This window comes from Carcharhinus amblyrhynchos, chromosome 4 (assembly GCF_965287045.1).
Source record: "Carcharhinus amblyrhynchos chromosome 4, sCarAmb.v2.hapA, whole genome shotgun sequence".
In the NCBI taxonomy this organism is placed as follows: domain Eukaryota; kingdom Metazoa; phylum Chordata; class Chondrichthyes; order Carcharhiniformes; family Carcharhinidae; genus Carcharhinus; species Carcharhinus amblyrhynchos.
The window spans coordinates 46791982-46819833 of record NC_137327.1 but is presented as its reverse complement, the minus strand read 5'-3'; the positions used below and the strand labels follow the sequence as shown (position 1 = coordinate 46819833).

At 40.9% G+C, this 27852-nt stretch overlaps 1 protein-coding gene across 1 annotated transcript; it reads right to left on the bottom strand.

The window, feature by feature from the left end:
• Positions 1 to 8025: 8025 nt before the first annotated feature.
• On the bottom strand, positions 8026 to 26771 carry tppp3 (tubulin polymerization-promoting protein family member 3). The gene is made up of 4 exons (XM_080187095.1): positions 26665 to 26771; positions 17703 to 17910; positions 15696 to 15849; positions 8026 to 9861 (listed from the first exon to the last, which is right to left on the bottom strand). Exons 2-4 carry the CDS (start codon positions 17897 to 17899, stop codon positions 9670 to 9672), a joined length of 543 nt encoding a protein of 180 aa, XP_080043221.1. The 5' UTR covers positions 17900 to 17910; positions 26665 to 26771; the 3' UTR covers positions 8026 to 9669.
• Between the last annotated feature and the right edge of the window lie 1081 nt (positions 26772 to 27852).

Below are 27852 nucleotides of genomic sequence, written 5' to 3'. Positions count from 1 at the left end.
GATGCACAACTGCCCTGTTCCTGGCCCCTTTGAGAATGGTAACACTTGAACTTCATGTTGCCTGCTTATCTGCATGATTGTAGCATGCAGCCCAGGGTGGGAGAACTGCTAACTGGCATCTCACATTACCTAGCCTTGGTATCTTAAAGGCAGTCTACCCCTTTTAAGGTGCAGTAATGCTACAACAGACATTTGAACAATCTCACATAAACATTGATAGAAGGTAGAGGATAGAGGCATGAGGCTATTTTGATGCAGTTCTAGAGGTCTTAGTGATGGTGGGTAAAAAGAGGAAATGCATGTTTCATATCAATCATGTTTCTACAGTGGGCCAGGATGTCTGAGGAACGTACCCTGAAAGGGAATGGAAGTGTGTCTGCAAAGACGATAACTTCTGGCGTCTGGTCCTGAGGACTTGGGTGCAGTGCGTATAAAACCTCAATGACCTGACACAGATAATAAAAGTCAGTGAATGAACCTTCCAGGACAACTAATACTTTCCCAAACCATCAACATCTTGCACCATTATCAATCAGGACTCATAGCTGTTGTTATAATCCCCATAGGCACCAATATTTTTTAAAAGTAAGATGCATATTCACACCACTGCACCATCACTTGCTCTAATACTATCAGCCATCAGTAAAAATTCTGGCACTGTCCACTTTGACAGACTTTGACTTGGAAGCAGTACAGTAGAAGGAGAACGTGCCCCTGTCTACATCAGTGGAGATGAAGTAGGAAGGATCAAGAGCTTCAAGTTTTTAGGTGTTTAAATCACCAACAACCTGTCCTGGTTTCCTCTCGCCCATGCCAACACTATAGTGAACAAAGCCCACCAACGCCTCTACTTTCTTAGAAGATGAAGGAAATTTGGCATGTCAGTTATGACTCTCACCAGCCTTTACAGGTGCAACTTAGAAAGCACTCTTTCTGGTTGTATCACAGCTTGGTATGGCTCCTGCTCTGCCCAAGACCGCAAGGAACTACAAAAGATTGGGAGTGTAGCCCAATCCATCACTCAAACCAGCCTACCATCCATTAACTCTGTCTACACTTCCCGCTGCCTCAGTAAAGCAGCCAGCATAACTAAGGACCCCATACACCTCGGACATTGTCTTTTCTATCTTCTTCCATTGGGAAAAAGATACAAAGTCTGAGGTCACATATCAAACGATTCAAGAACAGCTTCTTCCCTGCTGCCACCAGACTTTTGAAAGACATATTTTGCATTAAGTTGATCCTTCTCTACACCCTAGCTATAACTGTAACAGTACATTCTGCACTCTTTCATTTCCTTCTCTATGACTGGTATGCTTTGTCTGCGTAGTACGCAAAAAAAAACTTCTCAATGTCTGCTAATATATGTGACAATAATAAATCAAATCAACCAGCTACAGAAAATTTAACATTTCTTTAACATCTGTAGAATTTGTAACTGTTTTAATAATGTTTGAACTTGAGTTTTACAAAATCTGCTTAAATTGGCTCGTTGTAAGACATAAATTCATTTGGACTGGAAAAAGGTAACCACAAGGGGAGAATTCTTTCTAAATTAACCTGGATATCACCAACTGAGAGGGTTGAATAATGAAGGAGGACCATTCATCACCCTTCATCTGGTAACACAAAACCAACTGGGGTTATCTCATCTGGCATCATAACAAATTAGGGGGACTTTGCCCCAGGGCCAGTCGTAAAAGATGTCACCAGACTACATGGACAAATGTCTTTTATTAAAAAAATATAAATGATCCCTTTACCATTGATTTAAGCAGATTTTCTTGAGTTTAAAAAAAAGGTAAGACTTTTAGTTACTAAAACATTGGAAGAAAATAACAAAATATAGCACACTACATAATAAATGAGAAGTGAATCCAAAAATAAAAGTGAAAAAGATATGTACAAATCAGTCTTTGGCTTGTCCATGAGGGGTAGATTGTGGAACATTGTAACTATTAAGTTGGGTGATTCCAGTAGTGCTGGGTTTGGCAGTTGAGTGTTTGGTTTGGAGATTTTTGGTTCTGCAGGTTAGCTGAAAGGAGTTGTCCTGTTTCCTTTGCAATTGTGATTATACTGAACTTGCTTCCAGCAATCAAAGAGAGAGGGAGAGACAGAAAGAGAGAGAGACTTTTTTAACCTGTAAACGCAGGGATGCCTAGTAGATGTATTTCAGCTCCGACTTTTACAGCATACACTAACACAGTGGAACTAGAACACCAGACTAGCACGAAGAGACCAGGATCCAGTTAATTTTTAACCCCTTTTTCTTGTGTATTCCTGGAAAGGATAAAACACAAACAAGTATTTCATTCAGAGTTGCTTTCTTTCAATTCATGTCACGTCCACAGTCTAGGATGGCACGGTGGCACAGTGGTTAGCACTGCTGCCTGACAGTGCCAGGGACCTGGGTTCAATCCCTGGCTTGGGTCACTTTCTGTGTGGAGTTTCCACATTCTCCCCGTGTCTGTGTGGGTTTCCTCCAGGTGCTCTAGTTTCCTCCCACAGTCCAAAGATGTGTGGATTAACAATGTTAAATTGCTGCTTAATGTCAGGGGGCTAGCTAGAGTAAATACATGGGGTTATGGGGACAGGGCCTGGGTGGGACTGTCTTTGGTACAGATTTGATGGGTGAATGGCCTCCTTCTGCACTGTAGGATTCTATGATGTAACTATGATGCAGGCGACGGTGCAGAGGGACCTTGGGGTCCTTGTGCAAAAACCCAGCTTGCAGGTGCAGCAGGTGGTCAGGAAGGCGAATGGGATGCTGGCCTTCATAGCGAGGGGGATTGAATATAAAAGTAGGGAGGTCTTGCTGCAGCTGTATAGGGCATTGGTGAGGCCGCAGCTGGAGTACTGTGTGCAGTTTTGGGCGCCGCACCTGCGCAAAGATATTTTGGCCTTGGAGGGAGTGCAGAGGAGGTTTACTAGGCTGATACCGGAGTGAGGGGGTTGAGCTATGAGGAGAGGCTGAATAAACTAGGCTTGTACTCGTTAGAGTTTAGAAGAATGAGGGGAGATCTCATTGAGACATACAAGATGATGAATGGGATGGATAGGATAGAGGTGGAAAGACTCTTCCCACTCAAAAAAGACAGTAGGACTAGGGGGCACAGCCTCAAGATAAAAGGGGGGCGGTTTAGAACGGAGTTGAGGAGGAACTTCTTCACTCAAAGGGTGGTGAATCTCTGGAATTCTCTGCCCGTTGAAGTGGTGGAGGCTGCCTCGCTAAATATTTTTAAGACGCGGGTTGATGGGTTTTTGATAGGAGAGGGGATTAAGGGTTATGGGGAGAGGGCAGGAAAGTGGAACTGAGCAGCGACAGATCAGCCATGATCTTATTGAATGGTGGGGCAGGCTCGAAGGGCTGGATGGCCTACTCCTGCTCCTATTTCTTATGTTCTTATGTTCTTATAACTCACAGGAGATGGTTGCTGCAGAGATGGTAATCAGCCTCCATTGTCTCCACAACAGGAAATTACATGTCAGTTTTTGCATTGCTCCTCTTCCTTTGAAGTGTCTTTGTCTGGAAAAATGTGCAATATTCCATTTTCTCTGGATTAGTTGGTCAAGTATAATCCACATTGGAATTTTCCAGCATGTGGTTACTTTACAGTTTCAGTTCTTGCTTATAAAGCACATCTTACTTAAAAGTCAATATGTCCATCAGTAATGCAAGGCTATGATCCGTTGTCATGACACCTTTGACTCAGAAGCAGTACCAGCAGGAAGGAATTTAAGTAAAAAGCTGGAAGGCACAAAGAAGAGGTGCAAAGACGAGTTATGAACAGAGGAGCTGGAGAATGAAGACCTTGAGTGCACAGATGCAAACACAAAGAGCAAGCAGACAGAGACAGAAAGAGGAACATAAGGAATTCCTGTGAGGCAAAGCAGCAAATTGCTGCTTGGGAACCCATGCAGACACAGGGAGAATGTGCAAACTCCACACAGACAGTGACCCAAGTCAGGAATCAAACCTAGATCCCTGGTGCTGTGAGGCAGCAGTGCTAATCACTGTGCCGCCCCTATAACAATGGTGGGATGAGAGAGCATTGGATTTGGGGTGGGGGTAGATTTATTGGTGTGGGGATGATGGAAAGATAATTTGTAGTGGATCGCTAAATAGAATGAAAGATATTTTTACTTGCAGGGTGGATTGGTAGTGGGGAAGAGATATGGATAGACAGAAGCAATAGGTGAAAATGAGCAGATCAGTGGGTCTGCTCATCCTAAAAGGAAATGTTGCGGGGGGGAGGAAAAGGGGTGCACGCACAGAATTGGGGTATCCAATCATGATTGGTAAAATCTAGTGGTGATCGTGGAGCATTAGTGGAGGTCCAAGTCACAGATGTTGTGTTTCTAGCTGCAGTGAAGAGCAAACTTGAAATTTTTCAGGATTTTAATTTGGAGCTATCTGAAGCAGTTACCACTGAATGCGGTGCGATTAAAGTCTGGAGAAATGTTGCAAATGGAACAAACAAGCACAACATTATTAAATATGCTGTACCAGTTCATCAATCAACATAATCCTTGCCCAACAATTCCATGATTTGGGCAGATTTTCTCTGGGGAAGTGAATAGCTGCAAATACATTTAGAATGCCTACAATCAAGAAGGACTCAGCCTTTCAAAACCTATGCTATCACTTATTAAATATATTAATAGAGATATTAAAGATCATCAACCTCAACCATTCATTTTGTTACTTTGCAGGTACTACCTGATCTACTGAGTGTTTCCAGCACTTTGATTCTTATTTCAGGAATATTACAACATGGAATACAGCCTCCCTGTAGAACCTATGATGAAAGATGGAGGCTGAAAGGACCAACACTACCCTGGCCACAGCAGGGGCTGGTTGGGGAAGCAAGAAGCTATAATTGTAAAAAGTGATCAGACTAGTAGGAAGCACATTTGTTTTGCAGTGCTGTGGATGAAGAAGTGGAGGTGGTCGAGATCTTCAAGTTATTAGGTGCTCAGATCATCAACAACCTGTCCTGGTCAACACTATAGTTAAGAAAGCCCCTCAATGCCTCTACATTCTCAGAAGGCTAAGAAAATTCAGCATGTCGGCTATGGCTCTCACCAGTTTTTACAGATGCACCATAGAAAGCTTTTTTTCGGGATGCGTCACAGCTTGGTATGGCTCCGGCTCTGTCCAAGACTGCAAGAAACTACAAAGAATAGTCCATCACGCAAACCAGCCTCCCATCCATTGACTCCATCTACACTTCCCATTGCCTTGGGAAAGCAATCAGCATAATCAAGGACCCCACGCAACCTGGACATATTCTCTTCCACCTTCTTCTGTTGGGAAAAAGATACAAAAGTCTGAAAATGTGTACAAACCTACTCAAGAACAGCTTCTTCTCTGCTGCCATCAGGCTTTTGAATGGTCCTTTCACATATTAAGCTGACCTTTCTCTACACCCTATTGGTAACTGCAACACTATATTCTGTATCTTCTTTTCTTCTCCCCTATGAATAGTATGTTTTTTCTGTATAGTTTGCAAGAAGCAATACATTTCACTGTCTCCCAATATGTGTAATAACGATAAATCAATTCAATAGTATCCCACTCTCTGAGATAGAAACTCTGGGTTCGAGACTCAGCCCTGGAGTTGAGGGCCAAGAAAGATGTGGATGTAACATGGCCAAACAGGTTAAGTATCAACCTGCAAGTCCATCCAATGGCAGGAAGTAAGAGCAGGAGAGATTCCTGATAAGCTACATAGAAAGAATGGAAAGGGTGTTGGAGGCACTACAATCGCTATCAGACATCACTGAACAAGCTCTCTGTCCTAAAAGTCACCTGACTGTGTAAATAGAGAATATATTGTGCAGCAGTGTCAGAAGTGATACCTCATGAGTTTTGCTCCTTTCACTTAGCTACTTAGATGAGATATTGTGCAATCCACAACTGAGTTAACAAATTGAATGAGTTGCAAATCAGTCAAACAGCTTATCAGAGATTTGAGGACTATTATTATTAGTTTGCATAATAATTGGCTGTATTTTCATATTCCCACCATCAAAATTGCTTGTTCAAAAAATTTCTGCGGTTTTATTGGCCGCTATAAACTTTGAATGAAATCAGAGGCTGCTCCACATATTTATTGAATAATTGCATTCTTAATTCAGCATGTGGAAGTAAAAATGTACAGTTAGTGAGCTTGATTGCATGATCTTGAACTCTTAAATCAATTCACTGAACTCTTTACATACGCAAGCACAGCAACTGTCTGTCTGCAAACAGCCATTACCTTGAAACCATGGAAATAGGCAAGATTTTATTAAATGCAGCTGTTTAATAGTTTGTGTGGTGCTGTAGTTTCCATAGAGCTATGCACACAGACATTGCCAACTTACTGCCTGCCGTAGTCATGACCTGGTTGTAGCTAAAACTTTCATTTCCTTTTGGGAGGTTCACCCAAAAGAACTCAATGAATGCTATTCAGTCGTAGCCAGAAAACATGTTGGTTTTATCACTGATCAGTCATAGTTTACAGTTATTTAAGATTATTTTAACTTTGAAGAATATTCCAAGAGTGAAGATAATTTGGTTGCATACCTAAAGTAGCTGTGTTTACTTCCCTCAGCCTGGAGGCATTTGCTGTCTTTTATCATAACCAATTTCCCCATAAATTCCCTGCTGCATACAAAGTGTTGGCAGTGATATTGTGGTGTAAATTTTCACCATTGTGCCGAATAGCAAACCTGTGTTAGGTGCTTTTCTCCAACTGAAAGAGAAAGCAGGTCAAATATCAGGAATCATTTAGTACAAAATAATTTATTGATAGCAACAGTTAATAATAAAGTTAAAAACAGAATATATAGATACAAACTTGAATCACTGTAAATAGCACTGTGGTACTTTTGCACCATGTTAATATTTGGGTACGTTAATAGCTACTTTTATCAGAAATATTGTGAAGATTATTATGGTTAATAAACTGCATGCCATTTTAGCTCATTTCTGTTCATGTTGAATGAAGGAATAGTGATATCATTTATAGTGTACATTGTATTTGGAAAGTCAAACAAAGTTGTATGTAAGACTCTGGGGAACGTTTGTAAAAACTATTAATTGAAATAGTTTGCTCTCATTGCAAGTTTCAGCTTATGATGTGAGGACAATGATAATTTTCAAATGACAAAATCTAGTTAAAATGAGCACACCTTCCCAATCCACAAGTCACATTACTAGATGGGTGATGCCAGATTATGGTGGACTCAGGGATTCTGTATATTAAGTACATTTTGTGAAGAAAACATCCTTGTTTTTTGGTGTTTATTCACCACAATAGGGGTGGAGCCTTGTAACACATGTTCAACTTGTCTAATTCGCAGCACATGGGCCACAATCTAGCCCATCATGCCATTCTATCCAGTCAATGTTTAAGACACAGGGAAGAGCAAGTTAAAGATTCAGCAAGGAGATGCTCCTCCCATAACTGGTTCATTGTCTTCCATGTTTGCTGCTCACAGACTGCAGTGAGCCCTTCGGCAACAAATGCAGGACAGAAACTCTGTGACTGGAGGAGCAACAAATAGTGCAACTCATCCAGCCAAGGCCTGAACATCAGGACAGTCGGCTGGGGAGGAAGTGAGGCTTTCAAGGAGGGGAGGGGAGAAAGAAAGAGAGACAAGACCCCATGCACAAGTCAAGATGGCAGAGACAGTGGATGCAGCAACAGTGGGGAGGAGTCTTGGTACTTTAGCCATCTGAACCTCTTAGCATTTTAATCTTCAAACCACCCACACTCAACAGGCATCAGTGAATGAATGTGAGAGAGAGAGAGAGCGAGAGGGGGGGAGGGAGTGAGCATATGTGTGAGAGAGAGTGAATGTGTATGAGAAAGGAAGTGAGAGAGAATGAGTGAGTGTGTGAATGAGAGAGAGAGAGAGAAAGGAAGAGGGGAAGAGGAAGAGAATAAGAGGGTATATGTGTGTGGGAGAGAAGGAGAAAAGGAGTGTGTGTGTATGAGAGAGAACATAAGCAACAGAGAGGGAACTTGTGTGAGAGTGAGCATGTGTGTGTGTGAGAGAGGGAGAAAAAGAGTGAGAGTGATTGAGCGTGATAGAGGGAGAGTGAAACAGTGTATTGTTGGTGCTAGTGAGCACTCTGAGATTAGGAGTGAGGTAGACATAATCACTTTTGCTCTCTTACACTATAATGATCATCTTTATTAATTGCTCATTTTTAAAATCAATTTATTGCTTTAACTTTTTTTTGATGAGCAAGCTACTTATTTTCTTCATAACCCAATTTAAAAAAAAATCATATTGTGCCAAATCTTATCTTTCCAAAATTTGCTTCTCGGCACCTTGAGTGAAACAAAATTGAAATGTGGCATTGGACGAATAATTGGCACTATTGGTTCTTATGGAGGGTAAACACCGACATGGATGAAATTAGCTGAATGCAATGTTTCAGTGTATTTCTATGGGACTGTTGTATTGAGGAATAATAAAGGGTGGGTTCATTTCATGTAACAACTTGCACAAAACCAAACCTCAACAATGCTGTACTAGATGGAGGGAAAGACTGAAATGCAAAAAACAGTTTGGACTTTACAAATTGATTTTCAAGCATTAAGTCTACTTTTCATTCATTAATCAATAAAACTTTATTATGGCAAAAAAATAGCTGACAATCTGATTACATCATTACCAAATCTTGCAACATACCAAAAGTAGTAATAATAATGCCCCTTAACAAATACTTCTGACATGCACAGGGAATGCACAAGGCAATACCGTTTATTAAAGATAACGGCTGCAAGATCGCAGACCAGTGAACTGTTTTGTGATAATGAATGCCTGACATATCAAGAGGAGATTGCATCAGAAATTGGTAATATGGGTGACACAGTCTTTAGCATTGCTGCCTCACAGTGCCAAGGACCTGGGTTTAATTCTGGCCTCAGATGACTATCTGCATGGAGGCTCCATGTCCTCCCCGTGTCTGTGTGGGTTTCCTCCAGGTGCTCCAGTTTCCTCCCACACTCCAATGATGTGTGGATTAGGTTCATTGGCCTTGCTAAATTGCCCCTTAGTGTCAGGGAGACAAGCAGAATAAATACATAGGGCTTGGATGGGATTGTTTTCAGCACAGGCTCGATTGGCCGAATGGCCTCTTTCTACACTGTAGGGATTCTCTGATTTTTATAATTTCTATGAAATTTTATGCTGTGGTCTTTTTTTCATGTGGTTTAATTAAGAACTCTGCAGTCCAAGGCTAATGTTAAGACAGCTGATTTGTAACAAGTATGTTTAAAATTAAGATATTCTTTCCATACAATGCAAATAGTATGAAATGCTGCTTCCAGTATCATAGAAGTATTTTATCATTGACTTACAGAGTGTAGTGAATACTTTTATGGCTTCTTTAGTTCAGTACTAGAGTGCTGCCTGTATTAAACTGATCAGTATTTTGTTTTGAAACATAGACATTAACCTGGTTATTTTAAATACAATAGCATCTACACAAAAGATGGTAAAATATTTAGCATGATGGAACAACATTTGTACAGGAAAATATATAAAACATTGATTCTGAAATTCAAACTTTAGGTTAAGAAGAGTGACTTAATTTTCTGTGCCTTAAGTAGGATAAGCAAAAGGTTCCCCTTTGCTTACAACCAACCAAGAGAGCACATTTTGAAATTATTTCTCTTTAGCTTTCTCACTGTAAGTCCCAGCACCTTTGTAAGCTCCCACATAGCCTGTATTTTCTGCAATATCTTCTCGGCCAGTCTTCCCTTTGCCTTTGCCATCTTGATCAAAGCGTTCTTTATGGGAGCCGGTATACTTAGAAGCATCCGTTAGTCTGTCAACAGCACCAGCCTTTGTTACTTTCTAGGAAGGAAATATTATTGCATTGAGACAGAAAGGTGCAGTTGATCCAAGTCGTTATTTCTGATTGTAAGTCCAGACTTCACATTTGCTCTTCCTACTGAGTTAAGTGAAACATACAGACAGCCCATTCAAATACAACGTACATTTATATTGCTGCAGAAAAGTCAAAGGACGAGATTCACAACCCGATAAAAACTATTATTGAAAAAATGTAATAAATCAGTTCCATGGAATCACGTGATTTACATGGACAAATGGGATAAGCAACATAAGACCATAAGAAATAGGAGCAGGAGTAGGCCATCTAGCCCTTTGAGTCTGCCCCGCCATTCAATAAGATCATGGCTGATCTGTCGAGGCTCAGTTCCACATTCCTGCCCTCTCCCCATAACCCTTAATCCCCTCGCTTATCAAAAACCCATCAACCCGCGTCTTAAAAATATTTAGTGAGGCAGCCTCCACCACTTCAGCGGGCAGAGAATTCCAGAGATTCACCACCCTTTGAGTGAAGAAGTTCCTCCTCAACTCCGTTCTAAACCGCCCCCCCCCCCCCCCTTTATCTTGAGGCTGTGCCCCCTAGTCCTACTGTCCTTTCTGAACGGGAAGAGTCTCTCCACCTCTATCCTATCCATCCCATTCATCATCTTATATGTCTCAATGAGATCTCCCTTGCGATCTCTCAACGGTTGCCATGGCTTCAATTTTTAATTTTATTTATTCATCCACGGGATCTGGACCTTGCCGAGAAGGTTCTTAGCCAGTCCTGATCATCTTTGGGAAGGTGATGGGGAGCAGCCTTCTTCATCTGCTGCAGTCCCATTGTGCAGTTAGGGAGGGAGTTCCAGCAATATGACCAGGCAGCATTGAAGAAACAACATTGTATTTCTGAGTCAGGGTATCGTGGGACTTGAAGGTGAGACGTTTCCATGCAGTTACTATCCTTGCCCTTTGCGGCAATAGAGGTTGTAGGTTTGAGAGATTCTGGTGGAGAAGCTTTAGTGAATTGCTCAGTGTATCTTGTAGATGAAACACTCTGCAGCCATGATGAGCTGTGATAGAGACAGTGAAGGTTTAAGGTGTTGGGGTGCCACTTAAACAGACTGCTTTCCTCTGGATTAGTATCAAGCTTACTAGGTGTTGGCAGTGCAATTCAATAGGAGCTCCCAAGTACCATCTGGATAATAAGTCAATTTTACGAGAGGTTAATGTCTCTTGCTGTTTTTGATTTAATTTATTACTGTCACATGTATTGGGCTACAGTGAAAAGTAGTGCTCTTGCACGCTTTACAGACAAAACATACTGTTCAGACAGGACATAAGGAAGATGGAAAGGAGAAGATGCAGAATAGAATGTTACAGTCACAGATACGATGTAGAGAAAGATCAGCTTAATATATGGTAGATCCGTTCAAAAGTCTGGTAGCAGGGAAAAAGTTGTTCCTGAGTCATGTAGTGATCTTTGACAGTCACTGCAGATTCAATGGGCTGAATGTTCCCTTTTCTATGTTTCTATGAATCTCATCTAGGAAAAAGCAGTCCACTTGTTTGATATGCCATTCACCAATTTAAACAATCACTTTCTCCACCACTGACACCTCCCATGCACCTGACCAAAGCAATGTACCATGTGAAAACCTATGAGCCAGCCCTTCCTTCTTGTGCCATCTTCTGCCTTTCCAAAGTCAGATTCAGCTCCACTGGACTGCCAGCACCTGGCTCAACCACAATGCATATATTCTTTAAAGGTTGCAGCCTAGCTTTATTTGATGTCAGCTGCTTAGGTGTCCAGCAAATCAACAGTGTGCATAGCACTGGCTGAATGCTGAAATCATTTTTTTTATAAAAAGGTAGCATGAAGCTCATATGCTGCCTGCATTGAGATCCCCACGTTGGTTTTGAAGATATTCACACAGAGGGTGTGAGTGTCTGGAACAAGCTGTCAGAGATAGTATAGAGGAGAATACAATTGTATCTTTTAAAAAACATTTAGATAGTTACATAGGTACGATGGGTATAGAGGGATATGGGCCAAATATGGGCAATTGGGATTAGCTTAGGGGTTTTAAAAAATAAGGCGGCATAGAAACATAGAAAAACTACAGCACAATACAGGCCCTTCAGCCCACAAAGTTGTGCTGAACATGTTCCTACTTAGAGGATTATAGGTAAGCCTAGTAATCCCTAAGTTCCATGTACTTATCTAAAAGTCTCTTAAAAGACCCTATCATAGCCACCCCCACCACCGTTGCCAGCAGCCCATTCTGCACACAAACCACTCTGAGTGAAAAACTTACCCCTAACATCTCTGCACCTACACCCCAGCACCTTAAACCTGTGTCCTCTTGTGGTAACCATTTCAGCCCTGGGAAAAAGTGTCTGACTGTCCACTCGATCAATACCTCTCAACATCTTATACACCTCTATCAGGTCACCCCTCATCCTTCGTCTCTCCAAGGAGAAAAGACTAAGCTCCCTCAATCTATCCTCATAAGGCATGCTCTCTAATCCAGGCAACATCCTTGTAAATCTCCTCTGCACCCTTTCTATGGCTTCTACATCCTTCCTGTAATGAGGTGACCAGAACTGGAATCTGACCAGGGTGCAACATTATCTCTCAACTCCTAAACTCAATTCCTTGATTGATGAAGGCCAGTACACCATACGCCTTCTTAACCACAGCTTCAACCTTCACAGCTGCATTGAGTGTCCTATGAACTCAGACCCCAAGATCCTTCTGATCTACCACACTGCCAAGAGTCCTACCATTAATATTATATTGTCATCCTATTTGACCTGCCAAAATGAACCACTTCACACTTATCTCGGTTGAACTTCATCTGCCAATTCTCCACCCAGTCTTGCATCCTATCAAATGTCTTGCTGCAACTTCTGACATCCTTCCATGCTATTCACAACACCTCCAACCTTTGTGTCATCAGCAAACTTACCAGCCCATCCCTCCACTTCCTCATCCAGGTCATTTATAAAAATCACAAAGAGTAAAGGTCCCAGGAACAGATCCCTGGGGCACTCCACTGGTGACCGACCTCCATGCAGAATATGACCCCTCTATAACCAGTCTTTGCCTTCTGAGGGCAAACCAGTTCTGGATCCACAAAGCTTGTGCTTTGTGGATGTCCCCTTGGATCCCATACCCCCTCACTTTCTCAATAAGCCTTCCATGGGGCACCTTACCAAATGCCTTGCTGAAGTCCATATATACTACATTTACTGCTCTTCATCAATGTGTTTAGTCACATCTTCAAAAAATTCAGTCAGGCTCGTAAGGCATGATCTGCCTTTGACAAAGCCATGCTGACTATTCTTAATCATATTATACCTCTCCAAATGTTCATAAACCCTGCCTCTCAGGATCTTCTCCATCAACTTACCAACCACTGAGGTTAGACTCACTGGTCGATAATTTCAAGGGCTATCTCTACTCACTTTCTTGGATAAAGGAAAATATCCGCAATCCTCCGGAACCTCTCCCGTCTCCACTGATGATGCAAAGATCATCGCCAGAGGCTCTGCAATCTCCTCCCTTGCCTCCCACAGTAGCCTGGGGTACATTCCATCCGGTCCCGGTGACTTATCTAACGATGCTTTTCAAAAGCTCCAACACATCCTCTTTCTTAATATCTACACGCTCAAGCTTTTTAGTCCGCTGCAAGTCTGCACTACAACCACCAAGATCCTTTTCCATAGTGAATACTAAAGTAAAGTATTCATTCTGGTTCCATACAAACTTTCCCACCATCACACTTGATAGGTCCTATTCTTTCACATCTTATCTTCTTGCTCTTCACATACTTGTAAAATGCCTTGGGGTTTTCCTTAATCCTGCCTGCCAAGGCCTTCTCATGACCCCTTCTGGCTCTAATTTCCTTCTTAAGGTCCTTCCTATTAGCCGTATACTCTTCTAGATCCCTTACGTTAGCTAGCTCTCTGAACCTTCTGTAAACTTTTCTTTTCTTCTTGACTAGATTTATTACGGCCTTTGTATACTATGGTTCCTGTAACCTACCATAACTTCCCTGTCTCATTGGAACGTTGCTATGCAGAACTCCAGACAAATATTCCCTGAAAATTTGTCACATTTCTTCCATACATTTCCCTGAGAAAACCTCTTTCCAACTTAAGCCTCCAATTTCCTGCCTGATAGCCTCATAATACCCCTTATTCCAATTAAACAATTTTCCAACTTGTCTGATCCTATCTCTCTCCAATGCTATTGTAAAGGAGATAGAATTATGATCACTATCTCCAAAATGCTCTCCCACTGAGAGATCTGACACCTGACCAGGTTCATTTCCCAACAGCAAATCAAGTAGAGCCTCTCCTCTTGTAGGCTTATCCACATACTGTGTCAAGAAACTCTCTGAACACACCTAACAAACTCCTCCCCATCTAAACTTCTTACCCTAGGGAGATTCCAATCAATATTTGGGAAATTAAAATTTCCCATCACGACAACTCTGTTATTATTACACCTTTCCAGGATCTGCTTCCCAATCCGCTCCTCAACATCCCTGTTACTATTGGGCGGCCTGTAGAAAACACCCAGTAAAGTTACTGACCCCTTCCTGTTCCTAACCTCCACCAACAGAGACTCCGTAGACAATCCCTCCACGGCGTCCATCTTTTCTGCAGCTGTGACACTATCTCTAATCAACAGTGCCACTCCCCCACCTCTTTTGCCTCCCTCCCTGTCCCTTCTGAAACCTGGCACTTGAAGTAACCAGTCCTGTCCCTGAGTCATCCAAGTCTCTGTAATGGCCACCACACCACATTTCCAAGTAGTGATCCACGCTCTAAGCCCATTCACTTTGTTCACAACACTCCTTGCGTTAAAATAGACATATCTCAAACTTTCAGTCTGAGTGCTCGCCTTCTCATGGACAAGTTGGGCCAAAGGGCCTGTTTCCATGCTGTAAATCTCTATGACTCTATGACACAATGGCAGCAGTGTGTACCACCTACATGATGCACAGCAGCAACTCACCAATACGTGTCTGACAGCTCCTTCCAAACTTGCAATCTCTACTACTTAAAAGAACAAGGGCAGCAGACACATGGTAACACCACCACCCGCAAGTTATCTTCCAAGTCCCACACCGTCCTGTCTTGAAACTATATTGCAGTTCCTTCACTGTCGCTGGGTTGCTATGAGGAACTCCAATCCTAATAGCACTGTGGGCATTTCTAAAATACATGGTTTGAGATGGCAGCAAACTACCATCTTCGAGCAATTAGTGATGGACAATAAATGCTGGCTTAGCCAGTGATGTACACATTCCATGACAAAATAAAAAAGTCTGTTTTCAGAAATGGCAAAACAAATTATAAAACTGCTTTGGTGATACACCAACAAGAATAGGGTGAAAGAATGTGTGATTTTCTGTGGCGTGCACTACCTTGTGCAATGCTACTGATGGTGATCTGCAGTTGTTTACATTTATAATCTGCATATGATGTAGCAAATGCAAACTTTCCAACTACTTGATGAGTGACAGGGCAGTGCACTCTAAAGGAATGCAGACTGATTTGATTGAGGTGTTTAAAATTATGACAGGATTAGACTATGTTTGTATAGATAAATTGTCTCAAGCAGGTAGATTGTAAAGAACAAAGGATCATACCTAAATTACCCAAGCATAGAACAAGGTTGTGTATTGGTAGATCCTTCTTTTCCCAGCGCAGTAGTTGAATTGTTCTGGTCCTATCATTTTCATTGGTGCATTCCCAACAACACCCTGTGCCTGACAATTGTTTATCTGTCCAGATATGTGATGTTTCCATCCTTGCCAGTGAATTTGTGCTGATTCACTTACCGTTATGCCAACATTTGCTGGCTCTTTTCCAGCAATCAGCTTGTAGGCTGCCTCAATCGCTTCCTCTTTACTTTTGCCTTTGAATCTTTTGGGGGCGAGCTCTACCAGAGCATTTTTAAACTCTGCAAAGGTGATGACTCGAGCTGTCTTGGCTCTGTGCGTAAATGTAATTAAAATGCTACATTACTGATGAAACAATAGGCAAGGTGAATTCTGCAGCTATTCAACAGTTACAAAGTTCAGTTACAAACAGATAAGCTTCAAGTTTAAATTACTGCAGGATTGTGCCAGGAATAAAATGCAAAGGAATGTGGCTGGTGTTTATCTTTCTGATCTATGTTTTCTTATGTTTACAAGAAACCTGATTAATAAATAATTTAATATTTATTTTACATGCAATGTTCTGCACTTAACACATTGGTAGTATTGCAGACGTAGAACAGATTAACACTGAAAATCATATGCATTAAATCAAAATAATTTTAATTTAATTTTTACATCAAATGATTTCTAAATTTGGTTGGGAAAGGTTTGATGTCTTTGAATTGTGCTGTCTCTCTAGATTGCATTTTCAGCCATTGTTACTTCAGTAGTATTCCAGCAAGGTGAGGTGACAATAGTAAATACTTCTTTCTAATCACCTGAGGGCTCATTTCCATGTGGCATTGCTCCTGTTTGGCAGAAAATTCACTTGATTTTAACTCATGGTAGATTTAAGAGAGACGGTCTCAAAATTACAGCATTGTCATTAATAAGTTACTATACATGTGGGTTGGTATAGCACTCTTTGTCAGAGGAAATTGGATTTACCTTTATATTAACCTGAGACTACAGATTAAATGAACATAACACCTTTCAACCATAATGCACCGAAGGGTTGGAAACTGTGTGGAACCTCTCAGACTGTATACTTGACACAGAATGTGTATTGTATGCATTAATAATATTGCAAATATATTCAGGTACCTCCAGAGTGAAACATGCTATATGGAGACAAGCTGTATTTTATTGCACTTTCTATAATATTCAATGTGAAATGTTTTAGAATGTACTTACACAAATTTTATTAATAAAATATATATTTTGGTTAAAATTAAATAAGTCAGTTTGGTTTTTCAAAAACTTGATCATTCTAAAAATCTGAACAAAAGCAGCAAGTGCTGAAATGCAGAGGTCAGCTATTGCCTCAAAAGAGGTAGGCAGATTAATAGATTGCTGATCAGGGGTGGCACAGTAGTACAGTGATTAGTACTGCAGCTTTACAGTCCCAGAAACTCATGTTTGATTCCCGGCTTGGGTCATTGTGTGGAGTTTGTACGTTCTCCCTGTGTCTGCATGGGTTTCCTCCAGGTGCTCCGCTTTCCTCCCACAGTCTGAAAGACACGCTAGATAAGTGGATTAGCCATGCTAAAATTCTCCCTCTATGTACCCAAACAGTGCTGGAGTGTGGTGGATTAAGGGATTTTCACAGTAACTTCAATGCAGTATTAATGAAAGCCTACTTGTGACACTAATAAATAAGCTTAAACAGTCAATAATCTGGGAGCAAATATTTCACTTTAAGGTCTGAATTAACAGCATTAAATACCTTCTGGTTAAACGCAGATTGGATAAAAATTTGATTTGAGTTGTCACAAATCTTGTATAGCGCATTCACTGATACATGAGGTGACAGAGATAGCCCAGTGTTGTTGAACAATGGGCAGTGGTGGACTTATGAAGTTTGAGTGTTGGATTGAGATAGCTCATACCAATTTACTTAGACTTTTAAAAACGAACCCCTTGACAGAATGCCCAATAAAGCTTTATTTCATTTGTTTGAACTAAATACAAGGGGGTTCAAAATTGAAAGGAAAGTGTTTTGTATTATTCATACTCCATCAAAATTTTACTTGTAGTAATCATGCATTATATTTTTATTTTCTGGACCTTGGATAGTGATTTGATGCCAGATTACTCAATAAGGATTTGCAACGTTTCAAATTAAAATAAATATCTTGTACCTACTTCACTTTTGAAAAGACAATGTCCACATCAGTTGAGGTGACTGCTTTGCCATCAGTGATTTTACAGTCCTTACACAGCTTGGCCCAGTTTTTCCCAGTCATTTCATTACCAGTTGCTTTGGTGTCTCCATATGCTGCAAACTTTTTAAATGATTCCTGCAGAGATTCCATGTTGACTGAGCTTCCTTCTGCCATCATCCAGATTATAGCTAAATAATTGAAATATAAAGGGAAAAGAATAAACTACTGGAAAGTAGGTTTGGGGATCAGTACCCTCCACAATTTAAATTGCCCCAATTTCCAGGACAAATCTTGTCTTCGTTTTAATTAAGATTCTGCCAGAATGTTAACTTGTAAATTTGTTTGGCTGTATAATTAGTTGCATAATCAGCATTGAGATGTCAGTATTAGGGAAATGAAGGTTGAATACTTTGACCATCAGAGCAATATTGAAGAAATCCCAATTAGCAGTGTGGGAGTAGATTTGCATTCTTTATCAATGATTCTTTATCAATTAACCCTTATTCTCTCCACTAATGCTACCACTGATAAGGGGTGCACAGGGACAAGCACTGTGGCTCATCACAGCGCCAGGGACCCTGATTCATTTCTTATTCTCCCCATGACTGTGGGGATTACCACCAAGTGCTTCAGTTTCCTTCCACAGTCCAAAGATGTGCAGTTTAGGTTGACTGGCCATGCTAATTTGCCCCTTAGTGTCAGGGGACCAGCAAGGCAAATATATGGGGTTACAGGGATAGAGCCTGGATGGAATTCTTGTTAGTGCAAGCTTGATGGGCTGAATGGCCAGCTATTGCACTGCAGGATTCTACCTGACCTGCTGTACGTCCAAGATTTTCTGTTTTGATTTCAGATTTCCAGCATCTGCAGTATTTTGCTTTTGCTTCATCGGTAGATTATTCATTTCATTTAACATAATATGCAGAGGGAATATCCCTCCAAAAGAGTTGTATTTGTTTTATTACTTGTTTGTATTTTCTTGCAAAAAAAAACCACATTTATATAAAGCTTTTCATGATCACCAGACATGTGGCAGTGCTTTGTAGCAATGAAGTACTCTTTGAAATGATGTTACCTTTGTAACTTAGGAAATACAATTGCCAATATATGCACAACAAAGTCTCTAAAAGTGACCAGTTAATCTATTTTTGTGATGTTGATTGAGGGATCAATATTGGTCAGGACTGCTTTAGGTCAACAGGAGCAGGCAGATAGAATCCTAGTTTAATGTCTCATTAAAAGACAGTACCTACAAATTTGCCAGACTCCCTTCCTCAGTAATGCAATGGCTTTTATTTGTACTCAAGCACAGAAGTTGGACTTGAACCTGAAATTTATGACAGAGGAACAGGGTGCTACCAACTGAGCCATGGTGACACAGAATGAACAATTATAAAGAAAAAGTATAAAAGTTGGCATGTGATGTTGCAGTTACATAGAACGTTGGTTAGGCCACATCTGGAATACTGCATCCAGTTCTGGTCACCACACTACCGGAAGGACGTGGAAGCTTTGGAGAGAGTGCAGAAAAAGTTTACCAGGATGTTGCGTGGTATGAAGGGTATTAGCTATGAGGTGAGATTGAGTAAACTAGGGTTGTTCTCCCTGGAAAGACGGAGGTTGAGGAGCGACCTAATAGAAGTTTATAAAATTATGAGCTATGAGGAGAGGCTGAATAAACTAGGCTTGTACTCGTTAGAGTTTAGAAGAATGAGGGGAGATCTCATTGAGACGTACAAGATGATGAATGGGATAGATAGGATAGAGGTGGAGAGACTCTTCCCGCTCAGGAAGGATAGTAGGACTAGGGGGCACAGCCTCAAGATAAAGGGGGGGCGGTTTAGAACAGAGTTGAGGAGGAACTTCTTCACTCAAAGGGTGGTGAATCTCTGGAATTCTCTGCCCGTTGAAGTGGTGGAGGCTGCCTCGCTAAATATTTTTAAGACGCGGGTTGATGGGTTTTTGATAGGCAAGGGGATTAAGGGTTAAGGGGAGAGGGCGGGAATGTGGAACTGAGCCACGACAGATCAGCCATGATCTTATTGAATGGCGGGGCAGGCTTGAAGGGCTAGATGGCCTACTCCTGCTCCTATTTCTTATGTTCTTATGAAGGGCATAGATAGGGTGAACAGTTGGAAGCTTTTTCCCAGGTCAAGAAATGACAAACACAAGGGGTCACAAGTTCAAGGTAAGGGGGGCGGGGGGCAAGGTTTGATACAGATGTGCGGGGGACATATTTTACACAGAGGGTGGTGGGGGCCTGGAATGCACTACCAAGTAAGGTGGTAGAGACAGACACGCTAGGATCATTTAAGACTTATTTAGATAGCCACATGAACAGACTGGGTATGGGGGGATACAAACAGATGGTCTAATTAGGAATATATGATCGGTGTAGGTTTGGAGGGCCAAAAGGCCTGTTCCTGTGCTCTATTGTTCTTTGTTCTTTTGTTGCTCTTTGATTGTCACTCCTAATGAACAATACTCAATAGATCTAATTGTGCCACTAAATTGGAAATTTTCAACAAGACTGCATCAGTTCAATTAATTCTACTATTTCAATGAGCTTAGATAGTATACCAGTGTTTAAGACAGCTGTTTACAAAATTGTCTATAATGTGACTACACTTTAACTACAGTCCTTTAAGATTTTAGAGTCACAAAAGTCTATAGCACAGAAAAAGATAAATCTTGTCTGCATTGGACAAAGACAAACCGTCTATTTTAATCCCATTTTCCAGCACATGGTCCATAGCCTTGTATGTTTCAGCTTCACAAATGCACATTTAAATACTTCCTAAATGTTATGAGGGTCTCTGCCTCCACCACCCTTTCAGGCAGTGAGTTCTGGACTCCCACCACCCTTTGGGTAAAAATCTTTATTCCTCACGTTCCCTTTTAACCTCCTGCCCCTTACCTTAAATCTATGCTCCCTTGTCATCGATCCCTCCACCAAGGGGAGAAATTTCTTCCCATCTACTCTATCTATGCCCCTCAATTTTATACATCACAATCATGCCCTCCACAGTTTCCTCTCCTCCAAGGAAAACAAGCCCAGTCAATCCAATCTCCCTTCATAATTAAACTCTCCATCCAGGCAACCTCTTGGTCAATCTCCTCTGCATGCTTTCCAATGCCATCACATCCCTTCTATAATGTGGATTCTCGAACTGCACACAATACTCTAGCTGTGGCTGAATCAACATTTTATATAGTTCCAGCAGAACTTCCCAGCTCTCAAACTCTATGTCACAGTTGGTAAAGTCAAGTATACCAAATTAGTTAGAGGAAATGTTATAAGAACAAATATCTCCTTTTTAAAAATTAAAATTGCAGAAAAAATAGCAGTGCTCTCTGAACGAATAATGGAGCAAATTGGAGAAAAAGAAAGGTCATTATATTGACACACTGCTAAATGGTGGCAGAATATATGAAGCCTTTGTCAGTGGACAACAATAGTTGCAAGCATGAGATGCAACTACCAGCAATGGCGTGGTAGCCAAGACTCAGTAAGCAAGTGAGTTGTGTGGGGACTGTAGCCCACTGCACCGACCATAAAGCTGTCCTGTGTTTCAAAATCTTGTAAGTTATGCATTGTAAAAGGACATTTGACTTTCCTATGCAGGAAATCTGTGTCTGGAGGTGTGACTGGAACTAAGATGCATCCAAGCAAAATGTATGTTGCCAGTACACTGCACAACAGAGAGTGTACCATACACCCAGATAAATACAAACGATAAATACACAAGATTTGAACCTAGATAGACAAGGGAAAAATGCAGAGCAGAAAGATTTTCAACTGGAAAACAAACAGACTTTCCATATTGCGGATCTATGGATTAAGTCAAACTGTTAGAAGCTTTTGTTACTATTTTGCCCAGGTGAATGTGGGTCATATTATTTTTTGGTGTTATCTATTCAAGTTCCAGGACATGTCCTGACCGAGGCAAATTCAAAGATGTACAAAATGTGCCTATTCTCCATGACAAAGGGGACTTGCAGAGATGCCACAGATTTTTCTATCATATGATACCCAACTTTGCTAATAGAGCATCATAACTGTCAAGGAAGGATGTTCCACGTGTACAGTAGGACTCACTTACACTTGCATTGTTAGGAGAAACATGTGTTCTACAATACTAACATGCAAGAATAGAGACAACCTTAGAGGTTGATGCATCTCCAAATGATTAGGGGCATGCATAATGCAACACTAGGCTATCTCTGTCACCTCATGTATCAGTAATCCCTCAACCCACCCTACTTGGTAGTGTATTTAGTTCCAAAAATCTATCAGAAGCGCAATCTAATTATTCAAACATAGCGCATGAGACATTTGCTCTGGTATTTGATATTCACAAGGTTGATCACATACTTATTTGGTAAATGATTCAGTGTGTGGAAACCGACCATAAACCATTGGAAATTATTTGGCGTAAGCCACTGTCAATGGCTTCTGATAAATATACAGGGCTATGACTTTGATGTTCATTACAAACCTGGCAGCAAATTGATTACTTCAGACACATTGAGCACGTTACCCAATCCAAAAAAACTGTGGAAATCTCATTGGACCTATAAGTGTGGACATTGACATAGAAGATGTGCTTAGTATCATTTATGATCAAATTCGATCAATTCAAGAGCAGCTAACTTCAGGAGGAGACAGCAAATAATCCACACCTGAGGGTATTATGAAGAATCATTGTAGAAGGTTGGCCTGACATGATATCAGCAATGGCAGACACTCTTGGATGTTTCTGGCTGTACAGAGATGGACTATGTATTTCAAGAGTATGTGATTCAAAGGAAAATAGGTGGTTGCACCTGAAGTTCTTCGTCAGGACATATTATCACAGTTAGACCAGAACATACGGGCATAGAGCGAACAACGCACCCAGCAAAGTACACTGGCCCAGGTTCAACAACGATATTGAGAAGACATTGAGGATGTGTGCAGCACGCCAGGGGCACCAGCCACATCAATGCAAAGAACAAGGCACATTATATCCTTGGTCTAAAATCGTTATGGGCTTATTCACTATCAATGGCAATGACTTTCTCCTAGTCATTGACTATTTTTCCAAGTTTTCACTCATCAGGCAATTGAAGGAAACCTCAAGTGTGTTTGTGGCAGACATAATGAGTTCAATTTTCAGTGTGTTGGTATGTCTGAAAGGATTATATTGGACAACGGGTCACAGTACACTGGCAGATCTTTTAGGGACAATATTCTAAATGGTGTATACATGACAGCTTCACCACACTATACCAAATCCGGCTGTCTCACTAAGCAAATGATGTACACTGTTAAGTCATTAATCAAAGTGCAGGGAAATAAAACAAAATCTCTGCATTATTACATTTAAGAGCAACACCTTAAACCATGAGCTTACTTTATGGACATCTGTCCATAAAGTATATATTCGGAAGGCAGGTTAGGACAAATTTGCCAGGCCATCATCTGTCCCATTTCTCAGAAATTTCTCAAAAAACAAGAGAAAATGAAGATGATGTGTGACTGACATACAGCTGTGGAATTGCCTGAAGTGCACATAGGACAAAAGGTTAGAATCATACATCCTACAATGGAACTTGGCTATCTACAGAAGTATCTAAAGTGTGTAAAAATCCTGGATCCTATAAAGTAAAACACCAAATGGAATAAACGAAGATGGGCAGACGCCAGCTAAGGCGCACTCTATAACACCTAGCAGTCCAAATGTACCCAGAATACATCCTAAGATGGACTTGGAGGAGTGAAATGGTAGGAGGACCACCATGAAAACCATCAGCACTCTGACAATACACAAGATACCAACACATTTACAGGTCAAGAACACCCAAGATGATAAATCTAGAACTGAGGGAGGGCATACCATTATAACGGCTTGGAGGATTGTTAAACCACCTATATGTTATAAAGACTCTTAAAACTCTTAAATCCTTAAATTCTTGAACAAGAGTATTATTTTTTATGTAAGTAAAAATGTATTTTTAATTATTGGATATAATGTTATCTTGGAATAAAAGGGAATGCAGTGATATTGTGTAAAAGAGAATATGTGAATGAACAAGTAGCCAGGATGTAAATCATGTGATCAGCTGATAATCTTCAGAAAAGCTTACAGTTTAGCTCATGGCATGTGGTGTGAAGGAGTTGCAGTTGTATTTTCCTGTTAATAATAGTGATTGAACTTTTATAGTAAATCTGTCTGCTGAACAATCTGTATCGTATCTTCAAATAAACTGAATCTATGTTTAGTTTACCAATTCCATTGAGACAGGTAAGTTTGTATTAAGCACATATGTTGTATAAATACAACAGTTACCATTGATATCAATCTGAACAGGTGTCAGCTATTCACTTTGGTCAAAGATACTCTTGTGTACTCGTAAATTAGAGGCAAACAAACAAGGAGGTGGCATGGCTAAAAATATTAATGTTTTCGCACTGTCAATAAAGATATTTAAGTATCACCAGTGGCTCAGTTGGTAGTACTCATTGCATTGTGCCTGTTTTTAGGCACAAAAACTTGGTAAAATTGGGTGTGAGGCGAATGGCACCATCCGCACCTGCCTCCATGCCGGTTCCCTCTTTATCAAGGCCTGAAAATGGCTGCAATTGGGACCGCACCCAAAATAGGCACAACACCCATTTAAATTGACTTAATGGGCTGCATGCCCACTTTACCACTGCATTCGCCCATCTGGAATCGACGTGAAACAGACATGCTCCATACAAGTCTGATTTGGGCGCTCCATCAGTGAGGGTAGTGGGGGGAGGGATGGAGGGGGGGAAAAAGATGGGTCCAACTGCTCTCTGCTTGAGATCGGTTGGCGGGGGGGGGGAGGGGGGGGTGGTGTGAGGTGGGTTCGACGGTTCTCTGCTTGAGATCAGAGAGGGGAGGTGAAAGGGGGGTCCGCTACACTCTGCATGTGATCAGTGAAGGACAGAGGGATCCAGAGCCACTCTGCCTGTGATCAGTGGAGGAAAGGAGGTTCGTACTGTCTCTCTGTCGGAGATCAGTAGGATGGGCGGAAGGGGCCCATGGGGGGGGTGGGGTGGCTTGTGCAACATGATTCAGACTCGCTGATATTTCTTCAGGCACCGTGCGTATGGGGGTGCCTCAGAACAGGTCTAAAAGTCAGATCTGAAACACCCAGCACTTAGAATCAAAATGGTAAAATAGGGTCCTCTGAGTCAAAAGGGGTGACCTTATGAAAAAATTTTAAGTTCAGGACGAGCATGAAAATAGGAGAGTTTCTGCTCCATTTTTTGGGCAAGTCCAAATCTGCAATCTGATGCACTCAGTGCATGAAAAATCAGCAAAATCTGTTTCTCACCTGTAGGGGTGGGGGCAGGGCTTAAATTGCTGGCTGAGAGCAGCAGTGGGTGCAATTGCGCAGACGCACATCCCTATGCTCTTGGCCAATCTTACCAGCTCACCCTACCTATCAGGGTGTGATCGTAAGATTGCCCCCAAGGATTATAAGCTAAAGTTCCACTCCAGAACTTGAGCACAAAAATCAAGGCTGATGCTTCAGTGCAGTCCTAAGACAATACTGCACCTTTGCTGTCTTTAGTGTCGGACAATAAATGCCTCATCTACTCTCTCAGATCGATATTAAAAAAAACCTCATGGCACAATTTTGAAGAAAACCAAGACAGTCATTGCCAAAGTCCTGACCAATATGTATCCCTTGATCTCAGCTCCAGGCACTCACCTTCAATTCTGGCCTTCAGTGACTGTCTGCATGGAGTTTGCACGATCTCCCAATATCTGTATGGGTTTCCTCCACAGTCCAAAGATGTGCAAATTAGGTGGATTGCCATGTTAAATTGTCTCTTAGTGTTCCAAGATGTGTAGGTTAGGGGATTAACCATGGTAAAGTATGGGGTTACAGGGATGGTAGTGGTGGAGGGAGAAAAAGGGGCTGGATAAGACCCGATGGGCCAAATGGCCTCTTCTGCGCTGTAGTGATTCTATTATACTTCATTGGTTATAACACGTTTTGAGATGTCCTATGGTCATGAATGCATGACATAAATGTAAACCTTTCTTTTTGAAGAGAATGCTTTATCTTCAGTTTCTATCATCTTTTGCTTTCTTTGCTTGGAGACATGGAAAAGTTTCTAAAAAGATTCTTACTAGTTTTGATTCAATTCAGGTCCATGTAATATTTCAATTTATGTCAACCTGCAGCACTCCTGGCTCTATGTCCAAAAGATTGCGGTTCACAGCCCATTATTACAGCAATAATCTGCATTTATATCACATGATTATTACAACAATAATTAATATTTACCAGCAATGTCAAAAGCACTGTCTTCTGGATTACTTCTTGAACTGCTAGCTCAGGTTAACATAATAGATCTTGTGGGACAATTTTAAGAGTAAGGTGTCCTGTCCTCGATGCTCAATGTGGCCAACATTCCTTCATAGACAAACTGCACCAAATACAGTTGCTTACTATGTTGCATTGGCTATACTGTGAATGGACTTCAAAAGCAGTCCTTTGTTAAAAGTTTATATGTACATGGTATAATGCAAGTTCTAAGTGGAGTTAAAAGCTCTAATATAAACGTCTACTGAAATAATTATGAGTCGTCCCTGGAAACAAATGACTGCAATTCCTCAAATATTTTAGTTTCTGCATGCAATTGAAGGACTTAGGACAAGTGGTTCTTTTGTTGGCTGGAAGATGCACATTATGAAGATAACAATACAGTTTGTACAAAGAGGTGAAAAATAATGCAAATAGGTCATAATTTGCACTATATAACTTGAAATATTTTAGCATATTTAACAGTTCCGGTTAATACATTGAAGTCTGGAAACAAGTTAATGTTGCTTATTTGTTTAATCTGTTTAGACATTCCTCACATATTACAGACATTTAAATTTATCATGTTAAACAGGGAGAAATTAGTACCTTACCTCTGAGTTTCCTCAGCTTTGTTCCGGAAACCTTGTCACAAAGTCCTTCAGTTCCCTTTCTGTAACAAAATGTTCCTTTAAAGAGCTGAAGAGATGTTATTTTCTGTTTTTCCTGTGGCCATAGCAACAAACTGTGTAACATCAGGAGGGCGTGATAAAATAGCACAACACAATAACGGGTCATTAATTATAGCTGTAGTTGCAACAGCTTTGTTTCAATAATAGTTCATGTTAGTTTATAGAAGCTTGTTCAATAATTGTTAAATTCTCTACATGAATAGGTGCAACAATTGTTATAAATAGCAGTGTGGAGGCACTTATCCTTTTTTAAAAAAAGTTAATTTAGTGAACATTTTTACATTCAAATTATCAGGGAATCTATCATTAAATCAGTTTATTCAGGATTTATCCACCCTCTCTCATTAGCTGGAGTAACTTTTTCTTAAAAATAGGTTTAATTGAGAAATCAATGCAATGGGCCAAAGGCCTAATTGCAGGAAACTACCAAAGTTGAAAAAGTACCTGGAAGTCAAAACAAAACTGAAGTGATGATTAAGTGATGCTAAATTTGGGATTTAGAAACTTTTAAGATTACAGGAGTGAGTGAGGAAGGGGAAGAGCTTCATAGTTCTCAGATTCTAGGACAGAATAAGTTACAGAAGGAAAGTAAGTTCAGTTTTCATTTTACACCATTGTTACAATTTGGTTTCTCCTGCTACTTTCTCTCTCAGGAAAGCCTGTGCTTGCTACAATCCAAAGCAAGGCCAATTTTTCATCCATCTCCAGCTCTGCATCAACCCCACCCTCATGTTTCAGTGAAAGTTTGACAGACCTTTTCGTAAGTACCCACTGTGGTTTCCACTGAATCCTACAACTCATCAGAGTTCAGTCAAATTAAATACTCATCAGGAGAGCACCAAGCGAGTCTACTGTCTCAGATTGGCTTGCTCTCCATTGCAAGAGAGACTCCTGGTCAGCCATGCTCGATGTGGAGTGGCACCCCTCAAGCTACAAGCCCCTGGTGATAGACTAGTGATCTGTTCTGGGAATTACTAGCTCTGGAAACAAATGAAAATCTGCCTTAGTGCACAACTAGGTATGGGAAGACAATTGGAATTGTACAATGCAGTGACTGGGAATTGGGGTTGGATTGCACGTGAATGAGAAAACAAAGTAGAAGCAAATCTT

Bases quoted from the DNA above. Each gene is read 5' to 3' on its own strand.
- tppp3 (XM_080187095.1), bottom strand. From the start codon at position 17,899: ATGATGGCAGAAGGAAGCTCAGTCAACATGGAATCTCTGCAGGAATCA. The intron at 15,850-17,702 runs GTAGGTACAAGA...ATTTACGCACAG, and splicing joins ATTGTCTTTTCAAAAGTGAA to AGCCAAGACAGCTCGAGTCA. The intron at 9,862-15,695 runs GTAAGTGAATCA...TTTCCTTCCTAG, and splicing joins CAGCAAATGTTGGCATAACG to AAAGTAACAAAGGCTGGTGC.